This window comes from Triplophysa rosa, linkage group LG17, assembly GCF_024868665.1.
Source record: "Triplophysa rosa linkage group LG17, Trosa_1v2, whole genome shotgun sequence".
Classification (NCBI taxonomy): Eukaryota; Metazoa; Chordata; class Actinopteri; order Cypriniformes; family Nemacheilidae; genus Triplophysa; species Triplophysa rosa.
In genome coordinates this window covers 14,521,297-14,545,491 of record NC_079906.1, presented here as the reverse complement: position 1 = coordinate 14,545,491, position 24,195 = coordinate 14,521,297, and the positions used below count along the sequence as shown (strand labels likewise).

Genomic DNA, 24,195 nt, shown 5'->3' with positions numbered 1-24,195 from the left:
ACATGCACATGTTTAAGTCTCTGCATGCATGCTTGCTTACTTAAGTGAAGCTTAAAGTAGAGCAGAGGGGTTGCCATGGCAACTCAAGGTCAGTGCCTTGGAGATTTGTGTATAAGTATGTGTTTGACTCCTGGTGATGCAGAATGGTATAATGACTAGAGCACAAAAGAAAAAAGCAGATGAAATATTTTAAATTACTGATTTTTTTATCTACCTGATCTTTCAGGAAGGCTTAAAATACGATTTTCTGATAGTTGTTGTAATGACCGTACATGTCCAATAGAGGTCACTCTAAGTATTGGTTAGGAATGGTAAGGAATTCTATACACTGCACCACATTTTAAAGCAGCAGGGCTATTTTGGAACAGGAAGTAACTGTGCCACGTGGTGTAAATAGATGACTATAAAGGTTTGAGTAACAGGTTTATTAACTGAAAGAAATGCAACACTTTTGTATTTTTAAAAGGTGGTTTGTGTGTATAGTTTCACTGAAGAGCTTTTATAGACTGTAGTACTGCAAACAACACTCACAAGATTGTGAGGGGTCCTGCTGAAGAATAATACAATGACTCTACACAAAGCCTAAGTGTGATTTTGACCCCATTGCCCCTAACACACCCTCACGCCTTAAAGGGATAGTTCACCCAAAAATGAAAAGTCATCATTTACTCACCCTCATGTTGTTCCAAACATGTATGACTTACTTCCTTGTCATAAGAAATGTGCTTAAAGCCTCCTGTACAATCTAATAATAATAAACCCACATACATGAAACCACAGCAGATTGAATGCTGTGTCACCTTTAATAATCGTTTCTAGACTAGAGTGGTTATCATCACGACTACTAGTTCCACTGACCTATAGGCTATTAAACGCTTTGCAACCTCTTCCTCTTCCCTGTCAGTCAAACCCAAAATCAATCAAGCTGATTGGCTGGAAAAATCTCACGGTGAGGAGACACAAACACATGCTGCACTCTGTCTGATTGGCTGTGACAAGTGTAGGGTGACCCCCTGTGGTGGCTGTGAGTTCCCATATCCTGGTCCATTGTGATGAGCACACCTGTCAGGCCTTGACCTATAAGTATTGTTTTCTCTCTTTTTCTTTGTCTGTCTTCAATTGCTCACCTCTCATTCATTCAGTTACTTTGTCCTCCTCGGTTTTTCTCAGTTTAGACCTACAACACACAAAAGTTACCAATACTCTTCACATACTTTCTAAGCTGACATTTTCAAGGTTTAAAAGATAATACTGCTATTCCATCTTAAGACACATTTTATCTGCAGCTCCATGCTCCCACATCAAAAAAAGTAAAATGGCCCTATCCTAACCAACATGCAACTCTATGCAACATTGTAAGCATCACAATCCATTTTACGACTAAGTAAACAAACCTTATTTAGTTTTTTTGAGGAAGTTTTCATTCAATTTTAACTGATTGCTCAATACTAGGTTTGCGAATGCAACAGTTCTTCAATATAATTATTGTTTTATAGTTTGTGTGTCTTTGTGCATAATTATTGTATTATATTTTTACTAGTATATGTATTATACACCCGTTTAATGCAAGTAAGGATATTGTAGCTGTTTATAAGCAAACCCTAAAGGTCCAGTGTATGAAATTTAGCAGCATTTAGTGGTGAGGTTGCAAATTGCAACCAAAGACTCACTCCACCCCTACCTTTAGAAGCACTATGGCTGCTGACACACAACTAAGATGTCGCCACGTTTTCACTTCTTTGCCGAAGGAGATAACATATTTACGAAAAGCACTCTGTAGAGCAGTTTGTTAATTTAGGGCTAGAAACAACATGGCGAATTCCATATAAGCAGACCCACGGTGTATGTATAGAAATATCTCATTCTGAGGATTTAAAAACATAATGCTTCATTATGTAAAGTCTTTATACACCTCTGAAGACATATAGTTATGTAGATTTTATTGCATTTCCGTTAATAAATTCTCCAAAAAATAACACATTGGACCTTTAAACTCTATTGAAGTAGGTAACACCCATACTCTCTTTCATACAGGGTGTTGTAGGTTGATAAGTAACAAAAAGCAAACCATAACCCCTGTGACCCTGCTGTGGTCTTGAACAGACATGGCTCTACCCTGAGTGAGATAGGATTTACCATCTCAATAGCGAGGTCAGCATGATGTCACTCATTTGGTGTGGTCTTTGGGTTCTTAGGTGAACGTGGAATGTTCTGTTAGGAATCACTTCTGACTTTTTTGTTCTCATAGTGAATCGGGGTAGTTTTGCATGACGTGAAAAATCTATACTGTCTACTACTAATTCAATCGGTCTCTTGTTGTTTTAAACAGTGTTTTACAATTCTCAATTGACTAAGATGTTGCAGAGAACTTCTCTGTCGGTTGAGTATCCCAGTTAACATAGCAGATGACTATAAAATAACCAAAAGAGAAAAGGCACGGCTCTAACTACAGTTAAATGGTCACTTTTTGAGGCATGTCAAAAGAGACATTGTGATTTATGGATAAGAAAGATTTATGTGAGGGTTTGAGGTAGTTTGTGAAACCGTCATTTTCCGTTTCAGACAGCAAACTTCTGGGGGTCAGGAAGCAGAAAAGATAAAGACCTCTGTTGTTTTTTTAAGTGGAGACTATGATATTGATCGCTGACTTTCTGTGTTACTTCTGGTTACGAACTCACTTCCCTCACCTGTTCCACTGGACAAACAACTTTAGTAAGTTTGATTAACAAGTACAAAGTAAACATACAAAAGGATCACATTGCCTTTGTTTTTACTTTCTCTCTCATGTCTCCTTTGTTGCTTGTTACTACTAATTCAGTTTTTCACCTTTCCCCCACATTTCCATTGTTGTTTAAACATGAGTGTCACTCACAGATGAGGGCTCCCTGATTCTCTCTTCTCCTTTGCTAAGGTTATTAAAGTGGATGAGAAAATGGAAGACCTATCATTGGCCCACTTAATGGCCGCTAAAACTTTGGCATTTTCTAAACACTATTGAATTCTGTGGACCTCCTCTCATTGCAAACAAACAAACAACGAAAAAGAAGGGAAACAGAAAGAGAAAGAAAGATCGAAAGAATAAGAAGAAAGATGGGTGGAGGTGCACCTGTCCTGCCTGCCCAGCTGCTTTGCCTGTGTATACAAATTATTGTTTCGATGATAAAAAAACAGGATGAGACGCAATGGTCTCCATTGAACGTAACGTTAGGTTACACATTAGCATTTTCACATTCGCACGGGATAAGTATTATCTGGGGACCTCATGTGATTTAGAAATTACCTTCCCACATCTATATTTCATGTGGCACATTTGCACGGGATAAGTGAAGCCTGTGATTTTACTCAAATTTACTGACTACTGGCTTTGCTTATAGTTTGTATAGCCTATAGTTGTATGGTGTTTAATGATATGACCATACCTGTCAGCATTTAAGACCTGTGATCGCGAACCGGACAGAAGATTCCGCGATCGCGGGTCTGAAATGTTACGGGAGTTTACATGAAAAATAAACAAACGGGAGACTCCTGGCCAAAACGACAGTGCAGGTATGGATATGACCCAGCACCCGAAATAATATATCAAAACACTTCAAAACAGTGTCACGGAACGGAAGGTCAGAACCCAAATGCAGACGAGGAGTAGCAACAAAAAAGGCTTTATTTAAACAAAAGCACATAAAACAAAATCCCACGAGGGGGAAAACAGGTCAGCAGACAAAACACAAAATAAACACCTCCCACGTGGGGGAATAAACTAGAGAAAACGAGTGACACAAGAACAGGTTGAAACTTACTAATACAAGGACACGATGAAGCGACGACAACGGGTTAGACAACAAACCGGCAACAGACAGAGAACAAAGGGGCATTATGAAGGGAACAATAACGAGGGATAATTACAAAAGGGACGTGATGGGCAGGTGACAGAGATCACACACAACGGGCATGATTACGGGAGACAGGAGGGCGGGGCTGAACGACATGACAGGAGAACACGCAGCCACGTGTCTTCCACACATAACAAAACAAGCACAAAAGACATGGCACCGTCACAACTCTGTCCACAGACCAGAAACCTCATGATAGGAAGGACAGAGTTGTGACACTACCCCCGCTCCAAGGGACGACCCATGGCATCCCAAGGGAGAATCCTCAGCGGGCAAGAACAGAGAAACACAAGGACATACACCATAAACACAACACAGAACAGACTAAGGGTAACATAGAAGAGACAAGGATGGGGTTGGGGTGGGCCAATAAAAATAACACACATGGGAGGAGGGGTGGGGGAACAAAAGAGTTCAAGGGGGGAACAGTTCTAGTCCCCGGCTGCGCTCGAGGGCGCGTAGTCCAAGGGGACTTAGGGGGAGTCCTGGGGGGACAGTCCCTGACCCTGGGGGTCTCCCCGGGCCGACTTGGCTGCTTGACTAGGGACCGGTTGGAAGACCGGCTGGAAGGCCGGCTGGACAGGGCTTGACGCCGGCTGGAAGACCGGCTGGACAGGGCTTGACGCCGGCTGGAAGGCCGGCTGGACAGGGCTTGACGCCGGCTGGAAGGCCGGCTGGGACGCCGGCTGGATGGCCGGCAGGGACGCCGGGTGGGACGCCGGCTGGATGGCCGGCTGGATCGCCGGCTGGGACGCCGGCTGGGACGCCGGCTGGATCACCGGCTGGGATGCCGGCTGCACCGGACTGGATGCCGGCTGGATCACCGGACTGGATGCCGGCTGGATCACCGGACTGGATGCCGGCTGGATCACCGGACTGGATGCCGGCTGGATCATCGGACTGGATCCCGGCTGCTGGGCCGGACTGGATGCCGGCTGGAACACCGGCTGGGGTGCCGCCTGGATAACCAGCTGGTTTGCCGGCTGGAACGCTGGATGGGGTGCTGGCGGAAAAGGCAGCAACCCCCTCCTCCTCTTCTTTCTCCGGGGCCGGACCACTGGGTACGTGGCTGGCTGCGGAGATGCAGATGGGAGTTTAGTTATCTCCGCGCCGGAGGAGTCAGATGGGGAGTCCCATGACTCCCTTCTCCCACGCCTTCCATGGAGGCTGGGAGGACCCGGACCTGAGGATGCTGGGATGGACCGGACTGAGAGCCCCACGGCCCCGGTGACCAGGACGTGGTCCTCCGGGACAGTACCCAGGCTGAAACGGGAGGAGTCCTGGGGGCAGCTGGAAGCGACGCCATCTAGCCGCTTCTCTCGAGAGTGCAGCTGATCCACCAACCGAGAAAACGGCAGATAAATCAGCTCCTCCCGTTCAGCCAGGGGTAGAGGATTATCCATCCCGGCCACCAGATAGGCACTCACCAGCACCTCAGGGAAGGTACCCCTCCTCGTCTCAAACTCCCGGGCGTACTCCTGCAGACAAAACACAAAATAAACACCTCCCACGTGGGGGAATAAACTAGAGAAAACGAGTGACACAAGAACAGGTTGAAACTTACTAATACAAGGACACGATGAAGCGACGACAACGGGTTAGACAACAAACCGGCAACAGACAGAGAACAAAGGGGCATTATGAAGGGAACAATAACGAGGGATAATTACAAAAGGGACGTGACGGGCAGGTGACAGAGATCACACACAACGGGCATGATTATGGGAGACAGGAGGGCGGGGCTGAACGACATGACAAGAGAACACGCAGCGCAAAGTGAACAACAATGGCCACGTGTCTTCCACACATAACAAAACAAGCACAAAAGATATGGCACCGTCACAACTCTGTCCACAGACCAGAAACCTCATGATAGGAAGGACAGAGTTGTGACAAACAGCCTCCATTATTTGCTAACCATGATAAAACCTTGAAAAATTATATATGAGCCCGCCAAATCACAGAGATGCCGATTCGCACGGGACTAATATTATTACAGGACCTCGGTGTTCGTCAAAATATGGTGGGTAATTTGTGGGGGAATTTTTACTTTACATATTACAGACATGGCCGATTCGCACGGGATTAAGATCACAGACAACCTCTGCAATTATTACAAATGAGGTCCCCAGGTAATAATAATCCCGTGGAATAGGGCTAACAGGGCATATCAAGCGATCTCTAACATAGCAATAGTGACGCATAGTACAAATATGTTTTACTCACATAAGATTGCTGTGCCATTCCTATCGGATCTAATATTGACAGCACAGCACTACTTTTTCATTTTAGTCTCTCCGCAAATCCAGCGTCGACCTGTACCTTGTTCACAAAGGAATCCGCGGTGAAATGAAGCGAACGTTTTACGTTTTACCTACGTGAGCTGGAACGTCTTTAAAAATAAACTTCAACCACAATCCAATGGAAGATTATGCAGCGACTGTGTTCTTCCACAACCAGGCACTGCACAATATTTTGCGATCTTTAACGGCATGTTTATTGCTTGCTCGCTCTATCTGGTTCCGCGCAATTTGTGTTACTTCAGTACTGTCATGCGCGAACCAGTGGGCGGGGCTACAGAAGTAGTCATTGATATTCTTCTGTGGAGGCGGTGTTCAACCTATCTATAGATACGTGCATTCCAGGACCTGGCATTCGCTGGGCCTGGTGTCAATAACAGTTGTAATTTCAGTAACAATGCGTTTTCAGTTCTGACACTTACAGGATGTTCGCTTGAATACGATTTCTTCTTATATAACAAAAACTCAGGTTAAAATTGATGTCTTAATTCATGACTCCTTTAACATATATTTCCGAATCATATAAAGATAGAATGCAAGACAGAATCATGCAATCTTGCAATTCGCACCTGACTGTCGCACAAACCTGTCAAATTGGTTATGAAGCCACCATTTCACCCATGTTTCTGTTGCCAATTCCAATAAAGAAGCATCACAGCAAAAGCGTTTACCCTCATTTTATTAACCATGGGAATCAATACCCATGTAAAAGGGTGGTCACAAACGCTTCATGTTTCATTGGCCATTTAAATGGAACCACGACAGATAGGAAACACAAGCTCCAAGAAATGTTGCACAAAAATGTGATACAACAAAGACTGCCCTATTACAAAAATGATGGTAAATACTTTTTGATAGGAAAATATGTTTTGCTTGGAATACATCAAATTCAGTTGTATGGTCGCATACAAATAGTTACACTTTTTATAATTACTTTTATACTGTACATAGTGTATCCAATATAACATTTACCCTTACTAACCTAATTTTCAAATAAACATCATTTTATATGTTTAATAACCAATTTCCTCCATAGGGACTGTTGGCCAGGGCTTTCCTGGTTTTGCCAAGTGGGAGATGTGGGACAACATTTCAATCAGATTTTAGGGATTAGTTTACAGTTCATGTGAAGTTTAAGCTTACAAACAGGGTTATGGGCTTGAGCACCTATCATTTCCTTCTGATAATTTAGGGTTTGTATTTAGGGTTAGGGTGGTATTTTAGGCTTTTTCTACAAAAAATTTGTCCCAGGGTCAACAATGTTGCCCCAAGTAGCCTACATCTCTCACTTGGCAAAATCAGTTGGCCAGTTCCCAACTTCCCACAATGTGGTTTAGACTTTTACCATCCTTGTGTGCTCCCCACAATGTATAGAAACACGCACACACAATAGGCTATGCATTCACAATGCTAATCTTCATTTACTGCTTCCTGTTTATTATGCTGTTACTGCTATACAATTATCCTGGCTAGTAAATATATGTGTTGGTATATCAGGTGATCTGCTGTGATGTAACACTCGAATTGCATTTGGGGAGATTGCAGAAGCCTAAATCGAAGTTTCCTTTGGCCAAAACCGAGGGATTCACGTCTGTTAAATGCTGCCTGCTTCACGTGTTCTCGGAATTATCGGAAATATGAGTTTCCTAGGTGAAAATTGCACATGAATCGCAGTTTTTAACTAGGAAACTCATGTTTAAGATAATGCGGAGCACGTGAAAAGACAACATTAAAGACTTCACTCGCGCACTTAAGGAAAAAAATAATCGGATTTCCAAAATGGCGGCAGCGATTTCCCAGCGAGTCAGAAACGTCGCGCCGCCCGCCATTTCAGCTTCAGGCAGGCTCCTATTGTTAGGTCTTCAGATTAAATGGGACCACATGTGATACTATTTGTCACTTTTGTGCGCTTTGCATAATAAAGAAATTGCCAGTTGCTGTTGTGTTCAGCTACAAGCACAGTATATCACGAAATAAAAAGGCATAACATTCGAATACTAAATGATGCCAGAAATAAAAGCAACATGCTCGATGGGAGTACACGACCATTTGCCCGCGTCGTTTAGAATTACTGGCAAAAACTGTGAAAAGGAACCCAAAAGTTAGAAGCACCAGAATACCTAAACCGTCACTATGGTTTTGTATATCACCGTTATGCGACGGTCGAAATACATTATAAATGATATCTTTGTCATGTTATTTAGACTTTTTGTTACCACTCGCGAGGGTATTACGCGACGATCGACAGTGAACTTTTTAACGTCGCAGCGTCGCGTTTGTTTTTCGGGTTCACATAATCTGCCGCCCATGTAAACGAAAATTTATCATTTGATTATTTAGGGATGCCACTACACGAACACAAAAATAGGCCTAATACTATATATTGGAACAAACGGTAGCTGTGATAGTTGAACAAATTTCGATTCTTGTTAGAAATAAAAATAACCTACTAGACACAGAATTATTAATACGTTTGTAATCGTGAAAAAATGTTTATTTCACAGCACGCAATTTTGTACGTTACTGAAATAATAACAAGTAGCTATTGACTATTTGGGACCTCCCATATTGGTTTTACAGGCCAATCGTTGTCAGCAAAATGCATATGTTGGGGGAAGGCACTGGGTTGGCTTGGAGATTACCTTCTGGATTGAGGAGTAGCGAGGTTTCGGGACCAAGGTTCAAAAGAGGTAGGACAGATTTAATGTTTTAATTGCATGTTTTGATTCTGCAAATTACGCGAATAGTTACGTGGCTATTGTAGCATAATTCATTTATACGTTTCATGTTTCGATACAGTTTTGCTACATGTTTTAGCGACCTATGCAGCTACAAAGACACAAAGACTTACTGACAATAGCATTCGATTTTATTACAATGAGAACGTCGTTTCTGAAATAAGTTTCTTATATTAAAGTAACCGGCAAACAAGAACAGTAGTATTGCATGGATGTGGATCTTAACTTGCAATGTATACGTTTGGTTAAAGCGAGGAGGTTAAAATACAGACATTAAACAATTCTGTTACCATCAATCCAGTTGTTTTTAGACGGTTCAAAAAAGACAACAAAGACATGTTTCAGTGACAAGATTCTAAAATACCAAGCGAACACCATTATTTGATGTCTTCCTGTCGATAAGCAACATCTAATTCTGAAACATGAAATGCACGCTTTTCCTTGTTGTTTATAATGCCATGTTTATTTTAATAGAATTTGTTCGGTTTCGTGCACACGCTTTTTTGCGATCTGCCTTCTATCAGAGTGTCACCGGTTAAACAACCTAAAGTAAAACCTTAACTTCAAGCATGCAGCATTCGCGGCAAAATTACCCCGCGAGATTTTCTCTCCTTGTACGTGATCTGGGAGGAGTGTTTTACCCGTGTGTACTGGCGCGGAAGAAACCCAACTCAGGCTGTTATGGCTAGAAGGGATACAGCTACGGCCGGAAGTGATGCGAAATCTCGCCATAAAATTACAATAAATTGCATTAGCTAACGCCTACCCTAACCCTAAACTTACAATAAAAAAAGTAATTAACTTGTCGGCGTGACAAAAATCATGCGGTATTGAAGTGCGCATGCCCAGTGGAAGTAGCTGTATCCCTTCTAGCCATAACATTCAAGCCTCTTCAAAACATGCTACAGTTCTTCCGCTTAGGGGCGTGACTATACTATACAACGTGCAGCAAGGGAGTGCTTTTTCCAGTATGATACAATAAAGTAGCCTATCAATAAAGTGATGTCTACAATTACTGTTTAAAAAGGCAAACTTATTTTTTAAGCTACTAAAAGACTGTTATCTATGGACTGTGGTTAACCAATTCATTATAAGCATACACACCTAATATCCAGCATATGAGGATGGCATTGGGAAGTTAGATTCAAAATAAAATATCAATGTGAGAGTATTTTTATTTGCATTTCATAATAAGTGACAAGTACTCTAAAACCCTACAGTACATTCTAAACGTTAAAATTAATCATGAGTCTATTTTAAATAAGTGCAATAAATAATTTCGTTATATTGCAATCTTCAAACCTATACAGATAACGGGCGATCTGAAAACAACACGCGCCTAATAATTCTTACCTCTCAATCCTGTTGATAATAAAATATATACTACTCTTGCATGCACAGTACATTAGGGTGGACGGACACTGTAATTTTAGCGTTGAAATTGCGTGTGCTCGTGGCTTACATTGTAGCGGTGCGGTGTGCTGTGGTACGACTGTCGCGATTCGCCACCTAGTGGCAGTTGAAATAAACACAATTTGTTCTTGAAATCTTCATTCTTCACTATAATAAACTGCCGTTTTTGTTTCCACTTCAACGACTAAAGCTTCTGTGGAGGGGAAAATGTGAATTACCAGGGCTAGAGCATTAAACACAATGTGTAAATAACGAAATAGTGGATTTTAACTACTAATCTATACCCTAGTCGTCCATTCTAAACAGCAATGAGCAGCGCGCGCAGTTTTGCTTCGATCACATCCGGTAGATATAGTCGCTCATATAAATATACATCTTGATATTATATGTCCAGTTGACATATTTAAACAATATATTTAATTCAAAGCTGACATTTGATAAGAAAATAACGCATGCAAGAAACACGCTCTTCCGTGTTACTCAATGTACTTCCGGTCACGTCGTTTGTGTGAAAACGTGGCTTCACGTAGATACGTACTGCGATGTAAGATTGTGGTTGTAGCTTTTACTTTATTTTTTGTTTGTAGCAAATGCAGTATGACTTAAGCTGTGTCCTAATTCGGGGGATACAACCTTCTTAGGTTGCGGACTTAAAAACGAGTACTTGTTTTTCAAAGCACGCAGCCTCAAAAGTCCAAGAACCGAACTGAAATGAGACTGTCCAGCCTCGCAGAGGATTTCCTAATTGCGTCACCTGCTGCTCATGTTGCGTGGCGAAAGCAGCAGGACACAGCAGAGACGTTTCTGACTTTTTTTTAATGAACAAATACGGAGCCAGAAAAATGATATTTTATTTTAGAGAATATGACACGGTTATGTAGATTAAAACAGCCCAAGAGTATATTAAATTAACCAATCCTACAAATTTAAAACACAATAATGCACCAATAATGTTAATGAACAATATCATATATAATAATAAAACACTGAAATGGACCGTTTTTGTGAATTACATACTTGTTTTTAACTAAAGTTTTGAATGATTATTTAAAAATTTCAAGCCGTTACAGGCGCGCAATGAATCTCGGGATAGCCGAGGCTGTAAAGGATACATTCGTTCTATCCTTAAAAACCCACGGAAATAATGTCGCATTTTGGGGCTGTATTTGAAGCAACCTTTGAATCGGGACAGCCTTACCAGCCTTCAGTCGCGCTGCTGTGACGCAATCGGTCTTAAAATGCAGCCTTCAAAAGAACGCAGCCCCCGAATTGGGACACAGCCTTAGACCTTTAAGATTTTGCATTTGAGGTTCACGTGAAGATTAACTTCCCAACACAATCTTTGGTTCATCAGTCTACACTTTTCACAATAAAAGCCATTGATTTTTTTTAAAATGTTTGAAAAAAGTGAACACTTGCATTACTATTTGATTGTTTTTCCATTATACCCAGAAGTGTTCAAATACAAACACTGCTGTATGATCACATCACAGTTGAGTTACTGCTTCCGAATTGTTCTCTCACATATACTATTCTTATAATCATAATATTATTTTACTGATGTAGGCATAATATGGCCACTAATGTTAGTCTGGACCCTAATAACCCTGATGACAAGTGCAGCCGCTATGAAGTTGTGGCCTGGATCAATGAAACATTACACACCAAGTTTAGTCAAGTGGAGGAGTGTCGTTCAGGTACTGACCATTGCTTGTTTTGAGTATTTTTGTGTATGTGTTTATATTGTACTTATTGTTTACATTTGAGTTATAGAATATAGGTGGAAGATGGTGGGTTAATCTAATGCATGTCGTGCCTTTCAGGTGCATGCTATTGTCAGCTCATGGACTGTCTCTTCCCGAGGTCCATTGACCTGAGCCAAGTGACATTTCAGGCCCGCAGTAAGGCTGATTTCAAGAAGAATTATAGTCTCCTACGGGCAGCCTTTGCGAAAGCAGGTGTCACAAAGGTCAGATTTGCATAATTCAATTTCATTTATCTAAATAATTTTGTGTGTTTGGTGACACTGATGTTTTTAAGAGCAATTTTTTGCCAATCCCATATAGTTAATGTACAAAAACAACTGTAAGCTTGCAACATTGCTTTGTTTGAGTGTCCAACATCTGTTGGACTACCTGTTTGGTAGAGTTGTCTAAAAAAAAAAACAAATCAAACTAAATAGAGAGGTTGTCTTTTGAGCTCGGTACAATGCATTAATGAAGGTTTGTTGTCTCTTTTAGTCAATTCCTGTGGAGGACCTTGTGAAAGGAAAGTTTAGAGCCAATTTGTCCTTTCTGAAGTGGTTCAAGAAATTTTTCTTTGCCAATGAGAGACAAGGAAGTGGGCCATACAACCCAGTTGAAGCCCGTAATGGTCAAGATATTGCAGTGGTGGATATTCCTGTTAAGTCTTCAAAATCTTGGAGATCTTCACATTATGGTCAGTCTTCATTGTTGCCTCCAGTTTCATTTATATGCTTGTTTAATAAAAGTAAATATAGTTTACTTAAGAGGAGAGTCGGGACATTGTCTTTGATTTTTATCCTATGACATTTCTATTGATTTATAAAAAAATTGATGCTTAATAATTCTGAATACAAACACTAATCTTGCATGTTTTATGTTATACAGCCATAGTAAAACCAGAATCTGACAATAATGAGGAATTGAATGGAAAAAGGCGGGTTGTAAGTTATGATCCTCAATGGCAAGAAACCTATCCGTGGGTCAGGCACAGCAATCTCGGGGACAACTGCGCTTACTGCGCTTTGTGCAACATCAACGTCGTTCTGCACACAGGCTTTTTCGATATGAAACGACATCAGAAGACTCAAAGACACGTAAAGCATGAGATGGGTTCACTTAATTCACCTGAGAGAAAGCAGGTTGAAGACTCCATTTCATGTACTGAGTCCATGCTGCTCTTCATTCAGACTCATTGCCTCACCAGTTTACACTCCAGGATCAATACCGTCTCCCAACGGACAGCAAGATATATCTTAGGACTGCAGTATCCGAATGACATTGTTTCCACTTGCAAGTTAAACCCGTACAGTGTTTACGTGCACGGTCAAGTGCCACTAAATGGAGAAAGTGGAGAAAGGACCACCTGCCATGTGGTGCTCGTGGGTTATTTTGATGAAAAGCTAGCAAAATATTGCATCCGTATACTTGACGTCTTTCAGCCTTCGGCTGAAGACTCGGATTGCTCTGCATCCGCACCTTTACTCTGCATCCTGCAAAAGTTTGAGCTCCCTCCCAGCAACATGGTAGCTTACTACATTGATGATGAGGATCATCAAACTTCAGAGAGTTTCGCCTCACAGATTCAGGAACTCAACCCAAAGGTGGTTAATCTTGCTGGACTTTACAGTTTACCAGACTCGGCCTGTCATGCTGCTCTAACTGCTCAATCCAGTCAGGTTCAGGAACTTATTTTGAACATCTATGGACACTACTCGACTTGTTCCACATGTAATGACAATCTCAAGACACTGTTTGCTGGCATTGATGGGCTAAATGAACAAAGTCCATCTGTTACAAGCAACTGTGAAGATTTTTGTGCGCTTGTTCAGAGGATGCTTGGAATGTGGACTGATTTGGTGTCATACTTTGCATCCTGCGATGAGAACAAAGATAAAGTCAAACAAATTTGTTCCCAACTGGAGAACCCTAAAATCCGGGTCACCTTCATGTTTCTGGATCACATCCTTGGACCGCTCCGTGCTTTCGGGCGACGCCTGCAACACTGCCAAGGTTCTGCTCGTGCTGATCTTGAGCAGATCCTTCGAGAAGCGAGCGGACTGCTACGATCATATGCCTCCAGCTTTCTTCGCCCTCAAGCAGTCATACGTTACCTGAAAGAGCGAAATGCAGCCATTATGGAGAACTCCGCGTTCTGTCTTCCTGCAGCTGAGCTCGGTTTGGGTGAGGCAGTCGAGGATTTCATCTCAGCACAAGAGGAACTAGAAAACCCTCTGACTGAATTTCATAATGAGTGTTTAGCGTTTTACAAAACACTGACTACCTCCATCGCCGATTTTCTACCTCTGAGTGATGGTGTGCTCAGGAGCATGTCACAACTGCTCAGTCCAGAAGGAAGGTTAAAGGTCACGGGAAAGAGTATTGTTGAACTTGCTGTACAGTTTGGTTTCTGTGAAAAATCTGAGGATTCTGCTAAGCTCACAGATGAGTTCTTGGAGTACCAACTTGTTGAGGATGATGATACATTTTCAACCCTTTCACTGGAACTGTATTGGGCTAATGTCCTGAAGACCTTTGCACCAGCATCCATCTTCAGGAGACTTGTTTTGAGTCTCCTAGCTTTGCCTTGTCCATCTTTTGAGTCTGAAAAGCTCTTTGCTCAGGTATAAAGTATAATATGTAACAATCTGTGATTATTAGAAATATTGTGTAGGTTGTATATGTCTAATTTTACTTAATGTATATACATTATTTGATGTACTTTGTACACCTATAATGATTTTTGTTATCTGGCAGGCTGTTAAAAATGGCGATGCTTGTCATTGGGATGATAGTTCAGCTGAAAGTGACACCGATGTCACAAAAGACCTGGATTCTACCGATGACTCCTCCATGGAGCCCACTGAAGTCAGGACGTCACCTATTCAAAATGGAAAGATGGAAAGAGCCACAAGAAACACATCAGGTGAGTTTGCCTTAAATGGACAGTTCACCCAGAAATACAATTTATCATCATTTATTCACCCTCATGTTGTTTAAAATCTCACTCTTTCTTCTGTGGAGCACAAATGAAGATATTTTGGTTTTGGTGTCCATAAAACGGAAGTCAAGTGAAGCCAATTTGTTTGTTACCAATGCTTTTCAAAATATCTACTTTTGTGTTGTGTAGAAGAAAGTCATACAGGTTTGGGATGACACGAGGATGAGTAAATGATGAAAGAATTTTCAGTTTTGGGCAAACTATCCCTTTAAGGCCTATTATACATTTCTACTTAAACTGTTCATATTGTGCATGCATATTTTTTAGCCTCTGAGAAAGGTTTCCTGAATACCTGAATAAAAGTACCTGGGCATTATGGCTTTCAGACTTGCATGCCCCTAAAACATGTAAAATCAAAAAAGATCTGGCAGGTTGCGTTACATGATGGTCTGATGTTTGATGTGGGTGGTTCTTAACCAGAATAAACTCTAGCGTTCTAAACTTACTACAAAGTAGTATTTGGGTCACATTTTCAAAGTGTTCATAATGCAAAGCCTTCACATTTAAAGCAGGCAGTTTAACGATCACTAAGGTTAGGAGTTAGTACATTTGGATTACTTCCACCAATGAATTCTCATGGTTGAATTTAGCGCCAGTTAGTCAAAGTACAACAATATTAACTAAATTGTAACATTAAATGTAAATGCACTGTGTTAAAGTTTAGTCCAGTAAGATCCAGTCAGATTAACACCAGAGGCTGGTTAGATTAATGAGTGTGCTGTTTTCCAGAGATGTTTCTACACTCAAACACAGTGAAGCCGTGTGTGGTGCGACTGGAGAGGATGAGCAGGCAGAGAGGTGTGAATGAAATCCTTAAGATCAGTTTCAATGATTCTAGAATGGCTACCAAGTAACGCTTTGCACATCTTGAGTTGCTTCTGGTGGCAAAGTCTGTGGGTCTTCCCTCTCTTTGTGGCTACTCGCTGATCCTTTGTAGTGTAATTATACTCTGTGTGTAATTGTGTGCTCAATGCTTTGTTTTTTAGATTGGCATGGCCCACAATACATCAAATTATACCTGAGGGTTAAACTTTTTGATTTAAATTAATTTTATGTTTTTGCAGAAATGGAGTTGAGGGAAGATGGAGTGGACGATGACATAATCTGGACTAGTAGCTCATTTCAGAAGGTAATTTTGTTTTTAGCGAAGACAATCATTTCTGAATGTCGTTCTAACATTCATTTACATATATACATTTCCCAGTCCCTTCTATCCAAAGCCACTGGATGGGTTTCCTGGGATCAAACCCATGCTATCACAATGCTGATAAAATGAGCCATATCGGCTAATAGACAGCTTTTATCGCATATCTATCCTGGTATTTTTAACAGGATTTTGATTCATTTTTCACATTGGTGCGTGTGACCAAGACTGACTGGGTCATTGCTCACGAAAACCAATGACACACACACGCAAACCAACTGTGTCATCACACTAACCTCTTTATTAATCTCCATCCTTTCCTTTTCTATATATCTTTACTTTGGGACCCTGATACTAATGACATCACTGTAGGAGACGTGTGAATGTGTGCGCGTGTAATATTTGTGCGTGTAACGTTTGTGCATATGTATATGTACGTCTGTATGTGGGTCTGTAGGACGCTGTTAGGGGAGTATTCGGTTGGGACAGCAGCTTACGGCAGAAACCGCAGGCACGTACAGTCTTTCAGGCTGGTTCAGGCACCTGGAGCAAGCCAGTGAACCTTGACAAGGACGGCAAGCCCGAGGCGGTATGTACCTGCCCAGCTGGACATGCTCTGTGTGGCTCATCGCAGGTGTAGCGGGTCTGCCTTTTAGTTTTGTCCGGGCCGCTTGTAATGGCTGTGACTTTACGAGCCCGGAATCATGTGGTTTCCTCTTCTTTGATTCTTCATTCTGTTATTCCTCCTTTAAATAGGCTTTTCTATGCAATTTCATGCCTAATCTTAATAACATCTGCTTCTGCGTGGCTTATGAGCAGTTTCTTATGCACTGTACATAATGTGCACTGCCGTGCATGATACACTAATACACTAACACGCATAAAGATTTTACTCCAGACTTAAAGTTGTGGGCACATTTTGTGTTTAACCATAATGTACAAAGACGAGGACTGTTTACCCTTGGTGAGGTAAAGCTGGAAAGAAATTATTAGGAATTTTTGTGGCTAACCACATTAAGCGTCAAAGATACGTTGTCAATAAGTATTGTGATGGCACTGTATATGCCTGCAGTTTTTTTAATCTAAAATGTAACTTTTATTATTTTTAAGGTGAAAAATGATATTTCTTCCCCGTCCGGTGTTTCAACGTCAAGCCCTAGACCTGGGAAAAGAGAGCAACCGTACCAGGTAAACCTTTTAGGTTTTGTTTAATGTAAGAGTGCTCTGAGAAATGTGAAATACTTTTTTGCCAGAAAACAGGACTGCGGCTGTAGTGGACATTTTTGACTGACTCTGTTTTTCACTGCAGGATGGGAAGGGTTTTGCTATTGGAGAACTGGTGTGGGGAAGAGTAAAGGGCTTCTCATGGTGGCCTGGGTTAGTGGTGGTGTGGAAGGGCAGGTCGCCTCCTGTGGCAATGAGACGTGTGGAATGGTTTGGAGATGGCATGTTTTCAGAGGTTAGAAGTTATACAACGTGTTTTATTCTTTTTTTTTTTTACTGAATCTGTCCTTACTTTTTATCTGGAACATAAATGTCATTGGAGAAATCTTTGTCTGCATTGTTAGAAACTGCATGAAAACTTTTAGCGTATACATTTGAAATATAATGTTGTAAAATGTGCTTGATTTTATTTATTTCATGGGCTTTTAAAAGGTGGTGTAAAGGCTGTTCACTTTTACTAAAGCACATCTTTTTTTGTTCATTCTAGATTCATGCAGACGGCCTGCTTCCCTTTGCTGCTTTTACGAAGTGCTTTTGTAGTAAATCCTACGTAGGTCTGCCAACTTACAAAGAAGCCATTTACCAAATCCTGGAGGTAAAGTACAGATCTTTTGAACACTGACTAAATTAATTCAGTTTGTTTAAATACGTCGCATAACATTAAACCTTTCTTCACTGCTGAACAGACCAGCATTACTAGTTACTAGGTATCTTGTGTTTGGGCGTGCCACCAGCACTAACCAGCAGGTTTAGATAATTGTTTATAGTGCATAGTCTCATGCTTGACCCGTTGTGACCTCAGACCATTTTAATATTTAAATGAAAAATATGATGTTATGCTGTTGTGTTTGTGTAGTTGGCAGCGGACCGCAGTGGAAAGACTTTCCCTTCCTTTGAGAAAAGAGAGGATGAGTCAAAAGCCATGCTGGACTGGGCATTTGGAGGCTTCAAGCCAGCAGGTCCCGATGGCTTTTTGCCTTCTGTGGGTACGTATTACAAGTACAATTCTCTGTAATTAAAAAACAACAACAACATGTTTTCAGATTAACTACCATACTGCCATTGCAAGCATTAAGGAATAGTTTATAATGTCCAGACCAGAGCTGTTGAGAGAGTCGCGACAAGGGAAGTTCACATTTTTCAAGCGTCACATGATTCATGGAGTCTTCAGATACGTCTTCAATTTTTTCATTCATTAAACATCTTTAAATGAGTTTACCTCAATTGGTCTGTTTAGCCGCAGCTCCATGCATTACTAGTAACTTCCAGGAACTATTGAGAGGCTCCATGAACCGCCATTGCTGTGAAAAAAACTGTCCTATTGGAGTCAACGCGACTCTCTCTCAATGGCTCTGAACCAGACCACCAACTTTCAACCAAATTTTGATGTCAGGTAGACTGGGCGCATTTACATTAGAGGTTCCGCTGCGAAAGCAATGTCCACATTTCTTTGAATGAGTTTGAAGTTTCCTCGTTATTTTTGCAGACAGCTCCGCCAGTACTAAAACAGAGTCCTCAGATTCTTCTGTAGCCGATTATCAGCCACCAGCCAAGAGAAAATATGTTTACAAGAACAAACAAAATCAACAAACCCCGGCACAGGATTACACCAGAGGTAAACTTTAGCAACCAACCCATAAACCAGAACTTTACTGTAAAGTTAACTGTTTTATTTTTAAATTTATTTACATTTTTTCGTTTTGGCGATAAAACATCTGGTATTTTTTTCTCAGAGCAAATGGTGCACGAGGTCACCGTAAAGCGCAAGAACATTAAAGGTGAGTCACTTGAACCCGATCCATATTGTCAAGCCATGTATTCTTACGTTTTAACATGATAATTACATGGGCTGTGTGTTTCCTCAGATTTCTGTCTGTCCTGTGGAGCCAGCAACATTGCCATTTTCCATCCTCTCTTTGAGGGAAGCCTTTGTTTTAAATGCAGGGTATGACACGAGTCACGTTTATGCATTACTGTGTATTTATGTAGTATGTGTTTGACAGGCAATTTTATTCATACCAACCTGCATTATGTTAAAACCATGAGTGCACTGTGTTCCCATCACGGTTACGCAATACTGTTTACAGTGAGCTACGTGAACATGGTGTATGTCAAAGTATAACATGCATTTGTGTATTTCTGCACATGTAGGTGAACTTCACAGAGACGCTGTACAGATATGATGATGATGGCTATCAGTCATACTGTACTGTGTGCTGTGGTGGGCTGGAGGTCATTCTCTGTGGAAATGCTAGCTGCTGCAGGTTCGAATTCAAACGTTCTCTTAATTTCTTCTCTCTTAATGTTCTAAATCATCAATGCATATTGTCTTACATATTTCCCCTCTTTTCATTCTGTTCAGGTGTTTCTGTAAAGACTGTTTGAATGTATTGGTTGGTCCGGGAACGTTTGAGAAGCTGAAGGATGTCGACCCGTGGAGCTGTTACATTTGTCTGCCCTCTAAAAACTATGGCATTCTCAAGCTTAGACCTGACTGGAGCGTTCGTGTCCAGGAGTTTTTTGCTAATAACAGTGCATTTGAATTTGTGAGTCATCATATTCTCTCATCTATTTGATTTAATACATATATTTAACATAAAGAACCGTAACATTTGGTTGTTTAATATATAGATTCTTAAATGTGTCTGTTAATTCTTTTTAGGAGCCACATAGAGTGTATCCTTCCATTTCAGCTCATAAGCGCCGGCCAATCAGAGTCATTTCCCTGTTTGACGGAATTGCAACAGGTCTGTCTGCCTATTTTAGATTATTTTTACATTAATATAGAGGAAAACTAGAAGAAATAGCATTGATTGTTTACTTCAAAGTTTGTGAAATCGCAATGCATCATGGGAGTTGAAGATTGGGTTGTTGTGGGTGTTTTTCTGCAGGATACCTGGTTTTGAAAGACCTGGGCTTTAAGGTGGAGCGCTACATTGCCTCTGAGATCTGTGAAGACTCCATCGCTGTCGGGATGATCAAACACGAAGGCAAAATTGAATATGTCAAAGATGTACGGACCATCACAAGGAAACATGTACGTAATAGGAATTTTCACGTTCTGATCTTTATGGGAACTACATAGGAAATGCCATTATGACATTCTTTGGATTAACCAAGTAAACATTACTGTTTTATGTGGTTATATACAACTATGTTAAGATCCCTTTTTTAATATTTTTTTAATATATGTATCATTGTGTAGCTCGCGGAGTGGGGGCCATTTGACCTCTTGATTGGAGGAAGCCCCTGTAATGATCTCTCTATGGTGAATCCAGCCAGAAAAGGTCTTTTTGGTAAGAAAATCTGGTCTGAAGTTTCTTAAAAATCAAACGGTCTAGTAGTCTGTAGCTGCAGAATTATTCAGCAGCTTGATACTTATTATATAGACTTTAATTTGTCTTAATTCAATTTATTGAATTTAAAAAAGTTATGTTTTTTCCTCGTCTTCTTGCAGAAGGCACCGGTCGGCTGTTTTTCGAATACTACCGCATGTTAACCATGATGAGGCCAAAAGAGGATGACGATCGACCCTTTTTCTGGCTTTTCGAAAATGTTGTAGCCATGAGCGGTCATGATAAGGCAGATATCTGCCGCTTCTTGGAGGTAAAATAAAGTTTAACAGGTTTCTTTGTGTTTTTGACTGCCTGTGCTTTGGGTTCCGGTGATTTTGTGCATGGCATTGGTGGTAATGTGTCTTTATGTGTTCTGCTTCCAGTGTAATCCTGTGATGGTTGACGCTGTGAAAGTGAGCCCAGCCCACAGAGCTCGGTACTTCTGGGGCAATTTGCCTGGAATGAGCCGGTATTAAACAAGCACAAAATCACACACATACTGTACAATGACAAAGCATTATATTTAGTTTGAATTATATGCATGAATATTTTTTCATTGTTGTTAGATTATTGCAGAAAAAAATGGTTTTACTGTTTAATGTGATTTAAGGCCTGTTTTGTGCTTTTTAGACCACTTGCTTCTTCACTCAGTGACAACACTGAGCTGCAGGGCTGCCTGGAAACTGGACGAACTGCAATGGTAAAATAAATATTCAATGTGTTTATTGCTATTGCTAATGATTTCATACTTCAGTTTCCTCCTTTAAATTTTAAGTTTCTCTATAGAGTGTCGGTAAACTAGGCTATATCTAACATCTAGGCAAAGATGTTAGAATGTCCAAAGCATCTACATTATTACCTCCCTTTTAATATAGATTTACAAAATGTCAACATTTTCCTGTGTTCTAGTTCAGCAAAGTTCGCACTATAACCACCAAGTCCAACTCCATTAAGCAAGGAAAGATGGGACCTCTCCCTGTGCAGATGAACGGAAAAGAAGATTATCTGTGGTGCACTGAAATGGAGAGGTCCGTTATTTCTACAGTGTCATTTTTTTTTTTAGTAGAACAGTTTGTTGCATGGATTTGTTTCAAACTTTGGATTCAGTGTTTGTCTTTGAAATGAATTTTCAGGTTCAAAATTCATCAACTGTTCTTTGCACAAATTTTTTGTTCTTTACAAAATGACTGATGCTTTATTTCTTTCTGCACTTGCAGAATATTTGGGTTCCCCAAGCATTACACAGATGTGAATAACATGGGGCGGAGTCAGAGACAGAGGGTTCTCGGACGGTCCTGGAGTGTACCTGTGATCCGACACCTCTTTGCCCCACTGAAGGATTACTTTGCTTGCGAGTAAAGTCAGTTCTGGCAATAGACATCTAGATGAGGAGGAACTGTCTACCCACAGTTCCTAAAGTGTCTCAGATAAATGAATTAGATTTTTTTAATGTTTTTAATTGTGTCTGCAGACTCCGACCTCAATATTTTGTCTGTTTTTAATGTTGCATTTGTTTAAAACTTTTTTAAACGGGCGTTTGGATCTGGTTTTGTACATCATAAGTACTGTAGTTTTTAAGCATGTAGACGTTAAAACTGATTTAATGCTGGAGAGAGCCACATGAAACTCCACCCACTACCTCAGTGCCATTCTGTGATTGGTTCATTGTCTGGGGAAATGCCTCCTTATGCCTATTTATAATTTAATGAATAATTTAATAATGAATCTAGTTAGTTAGATCTAGTCTGGTATCTGGAAAAAGGTTTTAACCTTATTTCAAATTTCATATTTTTACATCAGATCAGATCCAAATTTTAAACGGTGAAAATATTTTTCTCAATTAAAAAAAACAACAGGATTTTTTTTCCGTTACACGGTGCTATTTTTTAATATAGAATGTTTGACCACCATGACAATACCCAAGTCAGCATTGAATTATTGTTGCCTTATTTAACATCGCTTCTAACCGAAGAGAATAGTAATCTTATTATGATTCCTAGTTTAGCGTCTTAAAATCTTGATTTTTAAGAAAACAACATTTTGCTCTCAGGAGCTCATTCAGCCAGTGAGTACACAAATGAGTATTCTGAAGCACAAAATGTTGTCTGTGCCATTTTAATTAAAGCATTGGGTTGTTGACAGGCAGGAGTATGTTGACTACCCTCCAGCTTTTCAAAGCATTAGCAATTAATCTCATTATTTTAACACAAACCTGTGTCGTTTTGTGGCTCTGCAGTTTCTGGACCACTTCTTGCTATATGGTTAAGGGCTTGAATTCAAAGTACGTGCCTATAGGTTGATAGGATATATTTTCAAGTAGGTGGAATTGTGAGTTTAACTGGGATGGTTTTAGATGACAGTGAAGGGAATTATTTTGATAATTCTGAATTTGTTTTGTGCACGTTTTGTCTACCTAGTGTTATTACATTTTGTGTGGTCTATGAATACATTTGTATATCAAATGGTTGAAAGCTGTCAGTGTGAAATTAAGTGCTTTGAAATGTTTGATAAGGATTTTCTTGTGTTTTCTTTGTAGTTAAGTAGCCTGGTTTTATTAAAAGCTAATCCTATGCTTTTGGTTTCTTTTTTCAGAAATCAAACAAATATGGATGCAACATCAAGCTTGTTTGAATGACTAAGTTTAAGCGATAAGCTAACTTAAAGTATATGTGTGTGTGCAACATCTCATGCATTAGTGTCTTGACGCCGAGTATTTAACTATTAGCAAAGCTTTAGAAAATCTCAATAAGAACCTTATTGTCATGTTATGTGTTTTGTGAAATGTTGGTCTGTTTTAAGTGAGGGTACAGTATTGTACTTCACTGGGAATAACACCCTCAGGTCTTTTCAACACCAGCAGGCCTCATGGTTTTTTAAAACCACCTAATTATTTTATCCAATACATTGTGTAAAGAATATACTATATATTTGTACCCTTTAATACCTCTTTTTGTTGTTAAATGGGCTTTTACAAAACCCCGATTTCATTTGGTGCTAAGTGAAATGCTAACTGTGTCTCTACAGCTTTTCTGAAGGTAAAGATTGACATGTTTTGTTTTATTAACTTGATATAGTTTAGACTACTTGACTAGCTTTATTATTCCATGCTTGTACTAACATCAGTGATGAAAAATAAAATTGCAGCAACTCTTTAAATGTTTCTCTCTATTGATGTATTAGTTTGATTTATATTTCACCAAAACTAAACACTTAATTCTGAAGTCCAGTGTTAGTTTTTTACCAACTTTGGCATAAAATATTACTGTTTTTTTCCTGTATTTTCCTGTTAGATTACTGTTATGTATTCACATTTTTTGTTCAGCAATCAGCAGATCAATGAAAGAGTATCATATGACGTCTTAAAGAATGAGCTACATTCGTTTTAGAGGGTCAATAAGATAAGACATTTTT

At 40.2% G+C, this 24,195-nt stretch overlaps 2 protein-coding genes across 7 annotated transcripts; one reads left to right on the top strand and one right to left on the bottom strand.

Annotated features, from left to right (window-relative positions):
* Positions 1 to 2,076: 2,076 nt before the first annotated feature.
* Positions 2,077 to 23,926, top strand: dnmt3ba (DNA (cytosine-5-)-methyltransferase 3 beta, duplicate a). 5 transcript variants are annotated; one of them, XM_057357098.1, is made up of 28 exons: positions 2,077 to 2,151; positions 8,768 to 8,877; positions 11,905 to 12,035; positions 12,162 to 12,307; positions 12,579 to 12,777; positions 12,969 to 14,704; positions 14,838 to 15,006; positions 15,811 to 15,879; positions 16,146 to 16,210; positions 16,683 to 16,814; positions 17,336 to 17,413; positions 17,535 to 17,684; positions 17,937 to 18,044; positions 18,306 to 18,435; positions 18,936 to 19,064; positions 19,183 to 19,227; positions 19,315 to 19,394; positions 19,601 to 19,713; positions 19,812 to 19,995; positions 20,112 to 20,196; positions 20,341 to 20,486; positions 20,655 to 20,745; positions 20,907 to 21,055; positions 21,168 to 21,253; positions 21,415 to 21,484; positions 21,694 to 21,812; positions 22,002 to 22,144; positions 23,377 to 23,926. In XM_057357098.1, exons 3-27 carry the CDS (start codon positions 11,912 to 11,914, stop codon positions 22,141 to 22,143), a joined length of 4,545 nt encoding a protein of 1,514 aa, XP_057213081.1. In that variant the 5' UTR covers positions 2,077 to 2,151; positions 8,768 to 8,877; positions 11,905 to 11,911; the 3' UTR covers position 22,144; positions 23,377 to 23,926. The 5 variants fall into 5 exon arrangements, with proteins under 5 accessions (XP_057213081.1, XP_057213080.1, XP_057213083.1 ...); XM_057357097.1 differs by having other exon boundaries at positions 22,002 to 23,926; XM_057357100.1 differs by lacking the exon at positions 15,811 to 15,879 and having other exon boundaries at positions 22,002 to 23,926.
* LOC130568321 (transcriptional regulatory protein AlgP-like) lies at positions 3,654 to 11,772 on the bottom strand. Of its 2 annotated transcripts, none has more exons than XM_057357103.1 (2): positions 11,537 to 11,772; positions 3,654 to 5,365 (listed from the first exon to the last, which is right to left on the bottom strand). In XM_057357103.1, exon 2 carries the CDS (start codon positions 5,288 to 5,290, stop codon positions 4,361 to 4,363), a length of 930 nt encoding a protein of 309 aa, XP_057213086.1. In that variant the 5' UTR covers positions 5,291 to 5,365; positions 11,537 to 11,772; the 3' UTR covers positions 3,654 to 4,360. The 2 variants fall into 2 exon arrangements, with proteins under 2 accessions (XP_057213086.1, XP_057213087.1); XM_057357104.1 differs by lacking the exon at positions 11,537 to 11,772 and adding an exon at positions 10,388 to 10,530.
* Positions 23,927 to 24,195: the final 269 nt, after the last annotated feature.

What these genes read in the sequence shown, in the direction of transcription:
- LOC130568321 (XM_057357103.1), bottom strand. Translation starts at nt 5,290, where the DNA reads ATGGATAATCCTCTACCCCTGGCTGAACGGGAGGAGCTGATTTATCTG.
- dnmt3ba (XM_057357098.1), top strand. Translation starts at nt 11,912, where the DNA reads ATGGCCACTAATGTTAGTCTGGACCCTAATAACCCTGATGACAAGTGC. An exon ending in AGCCAGAAAAGGTCTTTTTG is followed by an intron (nt 20,746 to 20,906) that starts GTAAGAAAATCT and finishes GTCTTCTTGCAG; the next exon opens with AAGGCACCGGTCGGCTGTTT. An exon ending in ATATCTGCCGCTTCTTGGAG is followed by an intron (nt 21,056 to 21,167) that starts GTAAAATAAAGT and finishes TTCTGCTTCCAG; the next exon opens with TGTAATCCTGTGATGGTTGA.